Source organism: Triticum urartu, chromosome 4A (genome assembly GCF_056163025.1).
Source record: "Triticum urartu cultivar PI428250 chromosome 4A, HENAU_Tu73, whole genome shotgun sequence".
NCBI classification, from domain to species: Eukaryota; Viridiplantae; Streptophyta; class Magnoliopsida; order Poales; family Poaceae; genus Triticum; species Triticum urartu.
This window is the reverse complement of record NC_141876.1, coordinates 317,826,054-317,841,649: the sequence shown is the minus strand read 5'-3', so window position 1 is coordinate 317,841,649 and position 15,596 is coordinate 317,826,054. Positions and strand designations below refer to the sequence as shown.

Sequence of the window (15,596 nt, the reverse complement as noted above, 5' to 3'; positions counted from 1 at the left end):
GCGTCCGCAAGGGTCGTCTGGTGCCCCCGAGGGCTTCACGAGGGGCGGCCTCCCGAGGCCCCTCGCGGGGCGGACATCTCTAGGCTAGCCACCCCGCCTCGCGATGCATGTGGGTGACGCGAGCCACAACGAGCGAAGCCAAGAGGGCGCCGGCGAGCGCAGACAAGGACGCTTTCCTCTTTGGTGCTAAGGGAACAAGGACAGCACGCGGGTTCTCGAAGCAATCCCCAAAGGTTGCCATTCCAGTGCTAGAAGACCAAGACCGCAGGCTCGCCAGGACGGAGGTCATCACCGAGCCCACCGACGTGTCATGCCCAGAAGCTTTAGCGGGTGGAGACTGCTTTTGCCAGGATAAACTGTACTCCTGTCCCCTTTCAAAATTGGCCGTTGTGGCATCCTTCCCCGCCAAGAGCCTTCGGAGGAAGAGGACCAGGGCCGGTATAAATATAGGCTAGTCTGCATCGTAGAGAGAGGTCGAGTTCTGAGCCCTCCCGAGGCAGTTCATCCTTGTATTAGTTCATATTCATCCTCCCTCGCGAGGCAATCCACACAAAGCATGAGTATGGTCTTACACCGTAAGGTGGCCCGAACTTGGGTAAATCATCGTGTTCCGCCTTTCTTTCCTCTCGCTCGAGCATGCCGAAGCATCGCCGTGAGGCAGTGAGCAGCGAGTCGTAGCTTAGAGGAGCTCTTCGCACACACCCCAGTGTTCGAACCATTCCTTGGGTCCCCGGAGCCCCGATTCCGACAGAAGTGGCATGAATTGTTAGAAATAGCTAAGAGCATTACTTTCTCTGGTGATTTAAATGCCTTGATCTGGCAATTGGAGAATAATGGTGTTTATTCTACTAGCTCTCTCTACTCGGTTATTAATTTCTGGGGTGTGCAAAGAGTTTACATTCCTGCGGTTTTGAAGCTGTCTGTCCCTCCTAGGATTCATATTTTTCTCTAGCTGCTAGGACATAATAAATTAATGACTAAAAACAATTTGCTCAAAAGACATATAGACAAAGGTAGAGAATGTCTCTTTTGTGCCTGTGATGAAAATACCACCCATTTATTCTTTGATTGTGTGGTTTCCTCTGCTATCTGGGAGGTTGTGCAAAGTTTCTTCAAAAAGCCAGTGGGCGCCAATTATGAGTCAGTAGCTAGATTGTGGGTTTCTAACCAAAGTTCAAAAAAGCGTTAAGCGTTAATTATGTGTTCGGCCACCTACTTGCGCTTTTCTAGCTTAGGTGCGATTAGGCACAATTAGGCATTTCCTGCACAATTGTACGAAGATGGGCAACAAAGAGCAATTTGCTATCTAAAATAGTGCTAGAATGTAACCTGGAGGTATAAAATAGTGCTAACACTAACAGCAGCAACAACAGCGTACCAAGTACTAACACTACTCTATACTAGTACTAACTCTAATAGCAGCACACATGAGCATAATTTGAGCAGTAAGTGCAAAAAAGTGCATCGGCACCCAACAACAGAGCACCAACCCCAGGCCCCAGCATCAGCAGAGCACCAGCCCCAAGCCCCAACAGCGGCAGAAGAATATCACCAACAGCAACAGAGCACCAGCCCTCGCAGAGAACAAGGGGGCTCGAGAAAGAAATCGGGAAAGGAGGAATCAAAGGATCACCTAGTCAGGGACGCAAGGCCGAGATGGAACTCGATGTTGCTGGCAGCGGGGGGAGAAGGAGCTCGAGGTGGCTGGCGCTTGGAGGAGAAGGAGATCCAGTGGAGCAAGTCCTGCAGTCGGCTGCAACGTGAGCTGAGATCCAGCAGCGCGAGGAGAGCACCTAGACCTAACCCTAACACGCGATGTCTAACTTTGGTGTGTTCCCTCTCTCCTGCCGCCCGTGCCGCTGCTTTTCTTCAATTTGGGCTGCTCCCTCCCTCGCCTTTGTGCAACGTGCCGCTGCTTTTCTACAACTTCGGTTGTTCCCTCCCTTGCCTTTGTGCAGCACCGCGCGCGCTTAAGCTCAGTGTCCACGCGCCTATCGTGTAGAATAGAAAAGGCGCTCCGCCTAGTCGCGCCCCACGCCTTTCCGAGCGCATATGGCCTATGCGAGGCGTTGGGCCAACGCCCCACGCTTTTGCGCACATAATCGCTCGCTTCCGCGTGCCTTTTTGAACTTTGTTCTTCTAACAAGAAACGCCTAGTTCTAAACACGGTCAATGTTGTTGTTCTTTGGTGTGTCTGGAAATATAGAATCAACAACAACATGATTTTGATTCTCTCTTGGATTAGTATCAAACAGATTTGGTGGAGGATACTAAAAACACTCAGATCATGGCTGATCTTGGTGTCGGCACAACTGAAGGAATACATGGAAGCTTTCCTAGCATATCTGCTGGAGTTCCTCAAGCAACCTCTGCTGATAGGAAGTGGCTAAGTTCCCTGGACGCGCCTGATGACCTGGGCATATCTACTGGAGTTCCTCAAGCAACCCCTGCTGATAGGAAGTGGCTAAGTTCCCAGGACGCGCCTGATGACCTGGGTGATCTCAGCCTAACTGACGATGAAGAGCCAGTTTCTCCAACTAGACAGCACAACTGTCAGTTTAGATGGCTCTCTCCGCTCCCCTCCCACCCCGCTCCTCCAAGCCCACCAGCCTTCTAGCCCCGTCGCCGGTGAATCCCCGCCGGTGACCCTCCTCTCTCCTGCCCCCCAGCCATGGTGACCCCCAGTGCTGACCCTGCCGAGCCCCGAGTGACCCTCTCCGACAACCGCGTGTCTTCCGGTGACCGCTGGTTCGACTCAGAGGGCGAGTCCTCGACGCGCTCGTACAGCGACATCGCACGCATGCCGCCGGTCACCTCCAGGCCGCTCGCGCTTCCAGCCCCTGCCGCCGTCGCAGACTCACGGCAACCGGCCGTCGCCGCTCCACGGCAACCTGCCGCGAGCCGTCTCGGCCCCCGCTCCGAGGTGCACCGTGCCCCGGGTGGCGTCCAGGTGAATGCGGACGGCTTCCAGCGGCCGCGACGCCGGAATCGCCGCCGCCGCCCCCGCCAAGACGACGCGCCCAACTCCCTGCGGCCCCGGCGACGCAGCCCATCCCCAGAGAAAGCGGCGGGCCTCTGCTTCCGCTGCCTGGATCATCGTCACCGCGTGCGCGACTGCACCAATGCGGTCAGGTGTAGTCGTTGCCTTCTGTCCGGCCATGACTCACGCTCCTGCACCCCTGAGAGCCGAGAAGCTGCAAGGCAAGCCGCACGGCAAGCACGCGCCTCTCCCGGACGCAGCGGCCCCGCTGCCGGGACGCGCGCTCCCCAGGCCCCGCCGCCACCCCCCCCCCCCCCCCCCCGCGGCCCCGGTGGTGGCCGCACCATTGGCTCCCGCGGTCGAGCCGGTGAGGGTCATCATGGCACACTCTGTCGAGATGAAGGAGGCGGAGGAGGTTCTGTCACGCGCAATGGTGGCTTCCATCACCGGAAACCGCCCGCAAGTTTCCGCTGCAGAGGTCGCTGACCTGCTCCTCAGCTCTCTCGAGCTCGCTGATGGTGACTTCACGGTCCATGCCCATCACCCGGAGGACTTCTTGATCCTTTTCTACTCGCGCACCACCATGCGTCGTCTCAACGGCGACCACTTCATCAGATCACCGCGATTCTCCCTCTCCGTCCGCCCTTGGAGCAAGCTCGCCCACGCGGGCGCAAGCGAGTTCGAGTACCACGTTGAGCTTGAGCTCCGTGGCATCCCCGCTCAGGCATGGCACCTCTCGACCGCTGAGCACATACTCGAGGAGAGTTGATGGATCGAGCGCCTCCACCCCAGCACCCGTTCCAGGGCGGGCATGGCTGTGTTCCGGTTGGCCGGGCGCACCCACGACCCGGCCAGCATATGCCGCGCCGCCGTCCTGGAAATTGTGGAACAGATCCTGGCACGCTTGAGCTCCGAGGCACCCACCATCAGGCCCTCACCTACCCCATCTCCATCGCCTTGTCTCGCACAAAGAGGGGCAGAGCCCCACAACCGCCCGCCCAGCCGCGAGGCGGACCTGGCTCAGATGGTGCGCACGACGGGAACGACCAGGGACGTCGTCACGGCGCTGGGCGCGCACGCCGCCGCGGCCGCAAGCGCCGACGCACCGAGGCACGGCCTTCAGGACGCGCCGACGGCATGGTTGTGGACTCCTCTGGGTGGCGCGCCGGAAACCGCGCCGCGCGGGCCGATGGGTGGCTGTCGACCAGACATGGCCGGCGCCCCAAACTTCAGCGGCGCCACCGCCCGTACTGGCTGGAAGACGCTCCATGGCGCCATGGCCAGGTCAGCCGGGTCCACGGGATCAGTCTGGCCCCACCAATCGACGTCGCCGAGCCAGAAAAGGAAGGGGCAAACGTAGGCCAAGACACACTTTGGCTGGGGACAAAGCTGATGAGGCGGCTGGGGAGTCCAGGGCCGTGCAGGCGGAGCAAGCTGGCGGCGGCCCCACGCTGGGCGCGTCCGCATCTGCTTTGGGTACGGAGCCGCTTACAGGGACAACTGGCGCCCCGCCACAGGCCGCAAACCCGCTGGATATACAGGAAGTCCCACCCCAACCAAGGCCCCATGGTCCTGGCGATGATTCTGCAGAGCCCATTTGCGGCTCGCATGATCTGAGGGGTTGTCGGGATCTGCCCGGTCTGAGCGAGGTGCCAGACTGACAGCCGGGGTCCGCCTGCTTGTCGGGGCAAAGAGTTCTTGCACCCACATCTACCCCTGCGGCGGATCAGGCTATCCCTGCCGCGGGTGATGCCAACACTAACGCAGGCATTGCCGCCCAAGCCGACCACAACGACGCAGGCATTGCTGCCCAAGCCGACCGACCCCCTGGTCCCCTCGCGTGCGCCAACGAGGGCGGGGAAGAGCGCCTCGCCTCGTCCCGCTCTCCAGACAAGGACGCAGGCCCACCCGCCTCGCAGACCGTAATCCTGCAACGACCCCAGGCCCAGCCCACCTCCACGCCGACCAGGCCCGAGGCCGAGCCCCGCACGCTAGCTGCTGCGCGCCAGGGCCCAAGCCTTTCGGCTTCCGGGAAGATTTGCCTCTCCGCCCATTACCATGCGACGACCTCGCGCTCGTGATTCGGCTCCACGGACCCTCACGCTGGGCGAGTTCCTGGCCGCCGCCACCAAGCACATCTCCGCTGCTCTGCCAACCCCAGGGAGGAAGTTGCGCAGTCCCCTGAACTTCGCGCCACGCCACGCCGCTCGGCTTCGACCAACTCCTCGACGGCGGCACCGCCCACCGCTGAGAGGCGCGCACAAGTCCAGGTCCTGCGCACACTCGGGATTGTCGGGCTGCACCAAAGAATCACCTCTGCTGAGATGACCGCCTACAAGGGCATGTTCGCGACGCCGATCCCGCTCACAGTGATCAAGGCCTTCGCTGCTCTGGTCGACCGCGAGATCCCGATATGCATGACCACCACGCCGATGCAGGCGCATGTCGAGGAGGCGCACGTGCACTAGGATGGCCTTGCACCTCGCCGGTCGATCCATTGTTCATGGATCACGGCCTTAAGGTTGCTGTGTGGAATGTGCGCGGCCTAAACACGAGGGCCCGACGCTTTGCCATCTGCTCGCTGCTCGACACCACCGCCGCGTCCATTGTATGTCTGCAGGAAACAAAGATGGAGTTACTTTGTTCGCGTGTTGTTTTGGACACCCTTGGCTCGGAGTTTGACGACTACACTTACCTACCTGCGCATGGGACGCGCGGTGGCATCCTCCTGGCATGGAAGAGCAGGGCGGTGAGCATCACGGACCCATTGTTCACCACAAATGCTCTCACGGCCAAGGTGACCACGACCATTGGTGTGCCCTGGTGGATGTCGGTTGTCTACGGCCCCCAAGCGGACGCTGACAAGATCGCGTTTCTACAAGAGATCCGGGAGATACGTGCGGCCTGCCCCGGACCATGGATGCTATGCGGCGATTTCAACTTGATCCTCCGCGATGAGGACAAAAATAACGGCAACCTGAACCGGCGCATGATGGGCAAATTTCGCCGCCTTGTTAACGAGCTCGCGTTGAAGGAAATCTACCTCAACGAACGCCGTTTCACGTGGTCGAATGAGCAGTCCCCGCCTACCTTGGTGCAGTTGGATCGCGTGCTCTGCACTACGGACTGGGAGGAAGCAAACGGCGAGTGTCACCTCCGTTGCCTCGCGTCCGTCGTGTCGGACCACTGCCCGCTCCTACTGGACTGCTCCCCCATGCCCACGGCGCACCGACGTTTCCACTTTGAGGCCTTTTGGCTGCGCCTTGACGGGTTCCACGACACGGTGGCTGCGGCATGGGGCTCGGTGCATGACCCGGACCCATTCTGCCGCCTCATGATACGCATGCAAACCATGGCTCGCAGCCCCACTAGCTGGAGTGCCAAGTCAACGGGCAACATTCGGGATAGGTTGGCCATCTCACGTGAGCTCATTGCACGCTTTGACAAGGCCCAGGAGACGCGCGTGCTCAGCGCACCGGAAGATTGGCTTCGGAAGCAGCTAAAATTCACGTATCTCGGACTCGCGTCCCTGGAGCGCACCATCGCCCGACAACGCGCGCGCATTGCCACGCTCAAGGAAGGCGACGCCAACACCGGCTTCTTCCACCGACAGTGCTCCTACCGTCGACAGAAGAACCGGATCTTCAGCCTGACCGTGGACGGGCAAGTGCTCACCGATCATGACGAGATGGCGCGGGCGGCGTTCGAGCACTTTGACGACATCTTGGGCACGGCCGCTCAACGTAACGTCACCATGGACCTGGAACAGCTAATTGACCCAGGTGATCTCGCGAGCCTCGATGAGCCTTTCACCGTGGAGGAGGTCTGGGACGCTGTCAAACGCCTCCCCGCCAACAAAGCTCCGGGGCCGCACGGGTTCACCGCGGAATTCCTCCATGCTTGCTGGGGCATCATAAGGCACGACATCATGGACGTCTTCCAGCAGCTGTACGAGCTGAGAGGCTGCGGATTCTACAGGCTCAACCAGGCCCTCATGACCCTGCTGCCCAAACGCGCCGACGCACACCAGCTTCGCGACTACCGGCCGATATGCTTGATACATCTTGTGGCCAAAATCTTCGCCAAGGTTCTATCGCTACGTCTTGCCCCAAGGTTGGACAGCCTGGTTAGTCGTAACCAGAACGCGTTCATCGCCGGCCGCAGTCTCCACGACAACTTCATCCTCGTCAGGCAATCACTTAAGATGTTGCACCAACTTCGAGCCCCGCGGATCATGCTCAAGCTCGACCTCACGCGTGCCTTCGACTCCCTATCCTGGCCTTTCCTTTTCGAGGTACTGCGCCAGTACGGATTCGGAGACCGATTCCGAGAGTGGCTCGCAATACTGCTATCGACGTCCAGCACCCGCATCCTTCTTAACGGCGAGCCTGGTCCGCCGATCTGGCACCGCTGCGGGCTGCGCCAAGGCGACCCCGTGTCCCCGCAACTGTTTGTACTTGCGGTGGACATCCTTGGCAGACTGATGCGCCGCGCCACCGACCTTGGCATCCTACAGCAGCTACACCCTCGTCGCCACATCCCGGCGATCTCCTTGTACGCCGATGACGTCATGCTGTTTTGCCATGCTACGCCAGGAGATGTGGCCACAATCAAGGGGATCCTGACCCTGTTTGGGGAGACAAGTGGGCTACAGGTGAACTACGCCAAGAGTTCTGCCACTGTCCTTCACGGGGATCTTGCTGCAAACATGGTGCTCGCCCAGCTTGGGTGCCCGGTAGTGCAACTCCCTGTTACCTACCTTGGTATCCCGCTAACGACGCGTCGCCCCACGGCCGCCCAACTGCAGCCCCTAGTCGACTCCTTGGCTGCCATGCTACCCACTTGGAAGGCATGGCTCATGAACAAGGCTGGACGCCTCGCCCTGGTCAAGTCGGTGCTTAATGCCATCCCCGTTCACCAAATGCTTGCACTTGCCCCCCCCCCAAAAGAAGACGCTTAAGCAGCTTGAGAAGATCCAGAGGGGCTTCCTGTGGGCTGGACGCGCTGTTGCCAACGGTGGACACTGCCATGTCAATTGGCGACATGTATGCCGCCCCATCGAGTATGGAGGTCTTGGGGTGCATGACCTGGAGCGCACCGGGCTCGCGCTCCGGCTGCGCTGGCAATGGTTTGCTCACGTGGACACGGATCGCGCCTGGTAGGGACTTGACCTTCAGTTCTCACATGAGGAGCGCGCCCTCTTCTTTGCATCCACAACCATGACAGTCGAGGACGGTCGGCTGGCCCTGTTTTGGGAGGATCGCTGGATTAATGGGAAGTCCATCGACGAAATCGCCCCTCTGCTCCACCAGTGCATCCCAAAAAGGCGACGGAAGTCGAGGACGGTGGCGGAAGGGCTGGCCCAGAACGCTTGGGCGCGTGACATCCAGGGAACCCTCGGCCTCCACGAGATAGGTCAATACCTGACGATTTGGCAGACCGTCAACAGCATCCCCCTGTCGAACGACCTAGACTGGCTGCTCTGGAGATGGACAGCCAACGGCACCTACTCGGCTCAGTCATGCTACGCGGCCACCTTCGAAGGCTCAACGCGATGCACTTCCTGGAAGCTCGTCTGAAAAACCTGGGCGTCGCCACGTGTCAAATTCTTCCACTGGTTGGCTAACCAAGATCGATGCTGGACGGCGGAAAGATTAGCCCGACGTGGCCTGCAACATCACCCAAGGTGCCTCCTATGTGATCAAGCAGCAGAATCCATCCAGCACCTACTCCTGACCTGCCCCTTCGCTCGCCAAACATGGCATGCCACCCTGACTTGGCTGCGCATGCCAACCCAGGCGCCGGTCCAGGAGCCCACTGTCATGGCATGGTGGCTGCGAGCGAACGAGCAAACACCGACAACGCATCGCAAGGCCCTCAGGTCCATCGCCTTGCTCGTCCCATGGATGATCTAGAAACATAGGAACGAGTGCGTCTTTGACAATGCGACACCCTCGATTGATTTGCTAGTAGATAGAATCAAAGAAGAGGCCCGCTGTTGGGCCAGTGCCGGAGCCCAGGGGCTAAGGGTTGTTCTGCCCACCTCCTGGGACGTGCATTGAACAGCCCATGACATTGTAAAACTCACCTCCTAGGAGGCTGGATCTCTCTTTCTTTTCAATGGAATGAAACGCAAAGGTCTTTTGCGTTTTCTCGAAAAAAAGTTTCTCCAACTGGCGGCAAGCTGACTCGGAAGCACTCCATCCTGAGCCCTATCTCTGTTATTGGGGTGGGAGTGTGGTCTCCCTCACACGGAGCTGCTCCGATGATGAGGATTAAGAAGGCGTCACCACTGAAGTCCACGGAATCGCTGTTGGAAGTCGTGATGTAATCAGAGGGAGATAGTGAAAAACACTGCCTGCACGCAGTCCTTGTGGTTTTTGTTCTCGCTGGGATCCCCTCTAGCTGCCACTCCCAGTTTATTTTCTTGTCCAGTTTCAGTTGTTTTGCCTGCCTAATTTTATTTTGGAACATGCCTGGCATGATTGTATCGACTTGCTCTGGTTTCATTCTTGCAATGGAACTAGGGGTGGGGTTTTCCCCTCCCCTGATCGTCTAAAAAAAAGAACCCTACATATTTTACCTTTACCTTTGTTGATGTTGGATCTTGAGGCGTATCTCTCCTTGTTTGTGATTTGAGTAAACTTGTGTTGTGAACCTTGTTCTTGTGTGTTTCCTCTTGTTTTCTTTCTGCTATTTGAATTCCCCCCATTTCCGCCTCAAAATTGTGAAGATTGGGCCACCCTAGGGCTTGCCCAATATCATTTGGGGAGGGGGAAACGGGGGTACCGTTGCCCGAGCGGACAAATGGTGCTCGACCAACTGCTGTCCATGGACATAGGGGCCTAATTTGATGTTTATGGTCGGAGATGCTCTAAAGGAGCTGCAATTGAATGGTGGAGAGGTGCAGGGATTGTGGCTGCCACTTTACCTTAGTGCAGATTTTGCAGATATATATAGGTGACAGATTCTCTGAATTTTCTATATGTAACAATGTCAGAGCTTTTCACTCACTCAGACTTCCAGTGTCTAGTAGTATATTCTCAAATTTGAGCACTTGATGAATCTAATGAGAAGGATAATCCAGCTTTGTGTGATGATTACTACTCGAATAGCTTTGTCTCCGGACAGAATGGTAGCATACATCATTATGTGCAGTGTCACCAGCCTGCAGACTTGCAAAGAGCAATTTGGCTTGCTAGAAGAATGGAACATGCCCAACAACCAAAGAGACGATATGTTCAGCAATTACCTCTTTTTGTGAGAAGAACTGAAACCTGTCATTACTAAGACAGCAGTTGCCATTCAACAAGCAAGGATAGAAGGAATATGCTATAAATGCAAAGAACCATGGTTCGCTGGCCACAAGAAAGTTTATAAACTTGCTAATCAAGCTCAAACTCAAGCTTTGCAAGAAGCAATGCTGAATTAGTATATTTACTGAATACTCAGAAGAGAATAGTACTTTAGAAACTAAGGAAATGGCATCGATGGCTCCCATTAGCTGAATGGTGGTATATAATACAAGTTTCCACAGTGCTATCAAGATGACACCTTTTCAAGCTCTCTACGACAAGCCTCTAAACGTGCTGGCTGAAGCTGCTCTTTACCCTACTGATAGTGTGGACATTTTACCTTCAATTATCACTTCTGAGCAAACTGCATCCCAAATCAAACACAATTTGCTCAGAGCACACGAGGGGGTGAAGCACTTTGCAAATAAGAAGAGGACTAAGAACTTTGGAAGTAAGCGACATGGTACATTAAAAACTCCAGTCTTACAGGCACACATCCTTAAGTATTCAAAAATGTCTGAAATTGAACTCCAAATATTATAGACCATTCAGGTTTCTCGGAAATTGGCAATGTGTCTTACAAGCTCCGCCTACAAGAAGATAGTCAAGTACACCATACTTTTCATACAAATCAGTTGATGAACCATTGGGGGCCCCCAAGCTATCCCATACAACTGCCTCTCCTTCACCCTGATGGAACTATCATGTTGGAGCCTGAGAAACTTCTGGAAAGATAGCTGATCCCACGCCATCAAGGGGTAATCAGCATCCCTGTGGGGAGATGGCTGATCAAACGTTGCAATTTGTCCGAGAACGAAGCAACCTGGGAAGATAGAACTTTTATCCAGAAGGTGTTTCCACACTTTCAGCCATGAGGACTCTGAAGGGTCGACAATTGATCAAAGTTCAGTTAAGTTTAAATAACGTTTCGCTTTGGCGGGAGTTGTCCATTGTCGTCCATCTGCCATCTGATGTCCTTCTGATCAACTTACCACTTTGCCGAAAGACGCATTTAATGTGTTTTGTCCCAACTAGCAGAGTTAGGTATGATAGCATGGTTTTCAGTCTAATCACCCCTGTAATGACCTTTTTGCCACTGTGGTTACCCCTTAAGCTATAAAAGGAGGGTCAGGGCAACATTAGTAGGGATTCGAACCTTGGCAACCCTCACGCATAGGTACTCATGTAGCTGCTCTCTTCCCATCGCTTGCCGCGCGCGCGCGCGGGGGGGTAGGGTTTTACACCTCCGGGCGACCTGAACCTGGGTAAGATCGTGCGCCCCTCGTTGTGTTTGCTCTTTGCGTCGATCGCCACCCCTTCCCGAACCAGCGAAGGGGCTGTACTGCCCCATAGATCGCCGGCTCCATGCCGACATGCAGCAGCAGATGTTGAGCTGAACAGAGGATGCTAGTGACGTCGATCCTCAGTCGGACAGCAGCCAAGCCCCAAGACATCTTTGTTTAATTTCCGGTACGCTCCACTGAGCTATTCACTTGCTCCCTCTACTTTTCATTTGCGTTATGCTATCTATAAGGCTATAAAGCCATGGATCTTGAGACTTTTGGGTCATTCTGGTTGTATTGGGTAAACCCTAGCCGCCAGTGTTCCTGGCTGGCCTTTAGGTGTATCTGAAATCCATCGAAATTCCTCACGATCAACCTCTAAAATTGCTATTCCCTGCTGTTGTGAGTGTGTACTACTGAATATTTCAATCAGTCCAACACTGGACCCGACACACATGGGGCACTCCAAACACGTATGCGACTATCAAATACTTCGACTCTGAGTTAAATGCAGTCCTCTTGAACATTATGATATGGAACAAGTCTTGTTCGTTCACTGCTAGTCTACTGTACAGAATGCAAGAAACAAGGAAATACCTCACACAGAGTCACAAGCATTGGGTAGTAGGAAAGCTCTTTTGCCTTGTCTTGGATACTGCTAATAAGATATGCCTGTCTATTCTCATCGAGGCCCTTACTTTCCACAGCATAAACATGAGGTGGTTCTTTTGGATACTACAAGTACAATGCCATAAAATGTAATGAATTAGTATTGAGACAATACATAACCATTGTGAACAGGTAGACTTACTAAGGAGATAAAAATCCTGGGAGAAAGGTAGCGGCATAAAAATGATTCATGATGTAAATTTACAAGCATGCTAGATATCAACATTTAGGCATTCAGCCTTGGAATGAAATTTTGCAGTTTCTCCAGAAAATAAATAACACACATGAAAGGTTGTTTGAACCAAGAGGTGCTGATCCTTCAGGTTTCATCCACCTTCTTCTGAACTTACGATAGCACAAATTAGAATGTTGCCTCAATGTGATGAAATGCAACCTTATTACTGGCTTACTGATTTCAAGACATTAATACAGTGAACCATTTCAGGAAAGATATAGCATTATTCCCAAGAAGGAGCAGTTTCCAAAACAGCAAGATGTATGCATGTCATCAAGAAATTTAGTAGTGCAAATGGATATAATGTACCTTGTACAAAAGCAGTTACCACTCACGTGTATAATTTTTCAAATGGCTGGCCAACTTAACTCCAAATAATTGTACAGCTATTCCTAAGCAAAAAAAATGAATGGACTGACAAGTAATGATGCACACATTTAGGATATACAGCAAGGCAAATAACGAAACGAGGTTCTAAGAGAAACAAAGGAAATATAACCTATTCGAATTCACGACATAAAGAAAAACAATGCAAGTCAATCAGTTGAAGATCTGTTCCCAAAATAGAGAGGTACTCCCTCCATTCCAAAATAAGTGTCGTGGTTTTAGTTCAAATTAACAAAGAAGTTAGATGGGAGATATATCAAAATCTAGAAAGGTGGTAACCCATAACAGGTTCATACCTCGGAGGATGCTTTAATTCCAAGAAAGAGTTCCACGAACTGAAAAGGAGAAAGCGGATATTAATATACGAATAAATATGTATAACCCCTTTTAACAGAGACAAGTAATAAAAAGATAAGGTGATATTGGTCAACAGTACAATTTTGCAATTGGATGCCGCGAACACAGGATTCATATATAAACAAGATCAAGTATACAGTGCAACCAAACTAATGCCACAACTTACAATTATTAACACTTGAAAGCTCATGGTAGGAAGACAGAACAGCTTTTAACCTAATTTGTTCAACCCCAATCATGGACATGCTGACAATTACTGGCTATCATATCATTGAAGTGAGCCAAAATATTTATACATATGAGGACAAATGTGGGCTTCTTTGTGACTTGACATACGAGGACCACAACTTTTCACGTCGCTTCCACTTTGCATTCACTAGCCACCCCATTGCCTCCCCTTCCTCCTCACAACCTCCCCTTATTCCGTATTTCCCATACTTACCCTTCATTTTTCCCATTAGAAAAACCTATATTTATCCCTTTGTGGATCGCATCCACTATGGCCTCCCAAAAACACCCCGTCCCTGCCACCACCACTTTACCAGCACCAAGGTGGAAGTAATGTAGGTGCGGCTGGCAGTTATGTATTCGTTCGGTATCATATGCAATACTACCTAATGTCTGTATCAACATGAACTTACCACTACAGTGGTAGCATGGGTTGTTGGCTCAAACTAATTATTACTGGATTGATTAAGAGCAAATATCATTGATGAAACAGTTAAATTTCTACTTACAATACTACCATCTTAAAAAAGAATTATCAAGGAGTACATGAAAAGGTTATTAACAATAAACCGATTAAGCTTTTTGCGCACACTGCACTAAGTATAACTCTGTAAGGGGATATTTTTTTATGTGAACTGCATTTTCTCTACAGAAGCATTAGAACGATTATGGCATGCATAATAACAACTGGTCATAGGCATCCTGACTCGGTAACTAAGAACCTAGCAGTTGATCAGAACTAACGCGATAAGCACTAAACATCCTTAGAGAACTAGTAGCTTATAACTTAACTAATAACGAGAGGACTAACACTGTATGCTATCATCGCCAAAGAAAAAAAAACTACTGTGTGCTAGGGTTCGGAAGCAGCAACGCGACCACCACTAACCACAGCTGACTACTTCCAGACTTAGCTGCTTCACAATCGATCAACCGCACGGGCCATGTAGTTAATCGCAAATAACTAACCAATCGGAGGGATCGGATACCGTGAAGCCGGTCTAGATGTGGAGGGGATGTGGAGAAGGCGAACCTGCTGCGAGGAGTCGTCGGCAGTGTTGGGGCGAACGTGGACGACAAGGTGGGGAGGGAAGTCGCAGTACACGCGGCAGTCTTCTCCGTACACCGCCGCCACCGCCTCCACCTCCAGCCGCACCTCCTCCTCGACCTCCGCCGCCATTGCCTCCAGGGGTTGTCCACGCCCTCACTCTCGCCTACAGGCGGACCACAGGTCGCCTGCCCACGACGATCTAGCAGGTGGACGGCGAGCGACGAGGGGCCCAGCCGCCAGAGCGATCTGTGATCTGGTTCTCTGGACTCGGGGCCACATGTGGGTGCGCTCTTCTTTTTTTTAACCCGAATGATAACGCTGTGTAATACAGTAGTTTGCATTTCGTCCACCCGCGCTACATTACGCGAATCTTACAGCAATCAACCAGATTCTTCCGTGCCAGGTAGGCATAGTGTGGTGTGCGGGTGGTAGAGCGTTGCCCGAACGGCCTCCGGCATGACCCGCAGCGCGCGGTTGTCAGATTCGTCATGCGGTGGAACTGCCGCCCGCCCAGACGCACGTACGATAACCACCTCCCCGCTTTCACGGCATGTAGCCGTTTTTCTCTGTGTTGTCTTCTCCTCTCTCTCATTTCTTCTTTTCATTTTCCCCTCCTCATTCTTGCTGAGACAGAGCCGCGACGAGTGGCGGTTCCGCGGCGATGCAGAGGCGATTCCTGGTTGAATCTGCGGCGAGACGACGGTGGAAGTCTCGCGGTGGCCTGTTGTCGTCGTCGTAGCGCACACAATCGTTCCATCGTCGCTGGAGACTGAACCGCGCACAGGTATCACAATCGAATCCCTGCATTTCGCCCCCTCCTCTATGCTTCTGTGCGTCGAATCCATGACGAATCTTAGGCGTAGTGGCAAGCTCTGTTGTTTCCCGTCGGCGGGGAATCGTCGGCGCGTAGCTAGGTCAGATTGCGTTTGAGTTGTGGCCGCGGGGGATGGTTCGCCCATTAGTAGGGATTCATGCTCTGTTTTGGAGAGATGACTTGATTTTTGAAATCTGAATACAGTGGTCGGTGTTTGCGTTCATCATTCTTCGTTCCTCTTGTTTGATTTTCGTGCAATTCATGATGTGTCAGTAGGCATTGGCTCCCTGTTTGCTG

General features: G+C 53.5%; 1 protein-coding gene across 1 annotated transcript in view; it reads right to left on the bottom strand.

Moving 5' to 3' along the window:
• The window catches only part of LOC125551693 (RWD domain-containing protein), a 36,054-nt gene extending 21,288 nt beyond the window's left edge, over window positions 1-14,766 (bottom strand). The window contains exons 1-3 of the mRNA XM_048714984.2: window positions 14,468-14,766; window positions 13,146-13,184; window positions 12,156-12,293 (exon numbers count right to left, since the gene is read on the bottom strand). Coding sequence (XP_048570941.2) covers window positions 12,156-12,293; window positions 13,146-13,184; window positions 14,468-14,614 — 324 coding nt within the window. The 5' untranslated portion in view covers window positions 14,615-14,766. The remainder of the gene's footprint in view (window positions 1-12,155; window positions 12,294-13,145; window positions 13,185-14,467) is intronic.
• Between the last annotated feature and the right edge of the window lie 830 nt (window positions 14,767-15,596).